The sequence below is a fragment of the Propithecus coquereli genome, unplaced genomic scaffold, assembly GCF_000956105.1.
Source record: "Propithecus coquereli isolate 6110/MARCELLA unplaced genomic scaffold, Pcoq_1.0 Scaffold468, whole genome shotgun sequence".
NCBI lineage: Eukaryota > Metazoa > Chordata > Mammalia > Primates > Indriidae > Propithecus > Propithecus coquereli.
Genome location: NW_012150485.1, coordinates 1,132,184 through 1,134,568, shown reverse-complemented (window position 1 = coordinate 1,134,568; position 2,385 = coordinate 1,132,184). Strand labels below are relative to the sequence as shown.

General features: G+C 42.0%; 1 protein-coding gene across 1 annotated transcript in view; it reads left to right on the top strand.

The window, feature by feature from the left end:
- The window catches only part of UNC79 (unc-79 homolog (C. elegans)), a 237,920-nt gene that overhangs the window by 209,188 nt on the left and 26,347 nt on the right, over nucleotides 1-2,385 (top strand). Inside the window, exon 33 of the mRNA XM_012655194.1 lies at nucleotides 2,154-2,231. Coding sequence (XP_012510648.1) covers nucleotides 2,154-2,231 — 78 coding nt within the window. The remainder of the gene's footprint in view (nucleotides 1-2,153; nucleotides 2,232-2,385) is intronic.

The window sequence follows — 2,385 nt, the reverse complement described above, 5'->3', positions numbered from 1 at the left end:
GAAATTGTTAATAATTGAAATTAACGCTTGTGTCCTAACATAGGTTTTGGAACTTAGTTATAAGTTGTTTATCTCAGACTGCACAATTAGCTTTTGAAAATAATTTTGTTTTTGAGACTCTACCCCCGGGTAGAGTGTGGTGGCATCATTGTACTCATGGCAACCTCAAACTCCGTTGCTCAAGTGATCCTCCTGCCTTGGCCTCCCGAGTAGCTGGGACTACGGGTGCTTGCCACCACGCCCGGCTAATTTTTTTCTATTTTTGGTAGAGATGGGGTCTCGCTCTCGCTCAGGTTGGTCTCAAATGCCTGATGTCAAATGATCTCCTGCCTCTGCCTCCTAGAGTGCTAGGATTACAGGCGTGAGCCACCACACCCGGCCTGAAAATAAGTTTGAAGGGAAAACATGCAAATCTCTACCAGGAGGTTGGGCGGGGAGTGTTCCTTCTTTTCACTATGTACTTCTGTCAAATATTTCAGATTTTACTTTTTTCATGTACAAGTTTTGGCCAAAGTTAAAAGCATTACGTTTTTTTAAAACCCAATGTATTTACTTTTCCTTATATTAGAAATAAGTGCAAGTTAGGTGAGCAGATGTGAGCATACCTAAATGAAATAATGGAAAATTTTAGGTGTTCCCAGGATGTTCCCAGCAGCTATTGTCTTTGCCAGATTCTGAGTTAATGGCCAAATAGATTCTTAGCTTTCTATAACTGTATTTGAGGCAAATGGGGTGACAGAGTGTTAATGGGGAGATGGAATGTCCTGCCCAGCTTGGTTACCTACACCGCAGTGCCTTTCATGAAGGACCACACCTCCTGCACCTGAAGACCAGCTCTTGGCCCCGAACTAGAAGTCCACAGGCACCTCGGCCTCAGAAGACCCTGGGCTTAGAGCTCCACTTCGTTACCTGAAACCTGCTCCCATTAATAATGCTTAAGTTCAGGCTCCTGGTTAGCCTGACAATGTGCTGGTTTCTGTTCCTTTCTTCTGTAGCTTCTCAGCCGATCTCCTTGAGATTTTCTCTACAACCCCAATTCCTATTACTTCTCCCCAGCATGACAGGGACCAAGCCTGCCCAGCTGAACTCGTGGTCTCGATCCACCCAGCTTCCCTGTGCCTTCTGGGATGCGTGGCATGAGTGAGAAGGTGGAGCTATCGGTGCTGAAATTTCTTCGGAGCCTCTGAACTCTGCACAGCAGCAGTTTCGGATGCCAGGGTTGTTAGGGCCACTGACCAAGAGGCCAAGAAAGAGAAATTAAACAGGAGCTAATTGCTCATAGCAAACTCTACTTCATGTTTAACTTTTTTGCTAAAACAATTGATAAATAGTTGAATATTGCATTAAGTGGGAAACACCTGTCAAAATCTGTAATGAGGCAAATTAAATTGTAATCTGGCAAACCCATCCTTTATCATGGTCTCAAATCATAATTGGTAAATCCATTCATTTCATAAAGTCTTGCTGAGCCCCTCTGAGATGCCAGGCACTAAGCTAGTGCTGAGAATGAGGTGCCTCAGGTCTGTGCTCTTAAAGATCTCGTAGCAGGTTGAGAAATAGACTCATAGGTCACTGCCGTCTGCTGTGATGACTGTTACAATGGAAATGTGAAAAGTCCTGTCGGTGCGAAAAGCAGGAGTGGTGTCATCATCAGCACAGAGTGTAGGTGTGGATGAAGTGGGAGGGAGGAAGGTGACATGCTGAGGGTCCTTGGAGGGGAATAAACAGGTAGAATACCTAGTCTGTGGTTGACTGTTTTTCTGTTTTCTTTCTAAATTTATGATACGATGATAGGAATCATGAAAATCTATGAATGTGTGCTCACAGTGACTGTCAAAACGTGCTAAAGAATAAATAGAATGACTTCAGAATAAATCTGACAATGCTGACATCTTTTATTTCTTCCTTGATTGAATGGATCAGTTCAGTGCCACTTAACTGTCTGGGTAAAGTAAGAATCTGTGCATTAATCGGTTCTGTGACTCTGAGTTTCAGATAGGAATGAACTATCATGATTAGCAAGACTGATATATCCAGGGTAGATCGTCATGAATGTAAACACTAATGAATTTAAGCCAAGTTAATAAAATTATAAATTACTTATTACTGTCCAAGTACTCTTAAAAATAATTGTGCTTTCAATTTTTTATTAGTTTATTTGTGCAGATGCTGGAACCAAACTAGCGGAGTCAACAATCCTGAGCAAGCAGATGATAGCCTCTGTACCTGGAGTAAGTCCTGACCAAATGAATTGTCTACATTTTTATATTTCATAGAAAATAAAGAGTGTAAAGTGGTAAGAGTGTAGGCCTTAGACTCACACCAGAGTTTGAGACCTGCTGTTTACTGGCTATGTGGTTTTATGAAAGTATTTTGACCTATGAT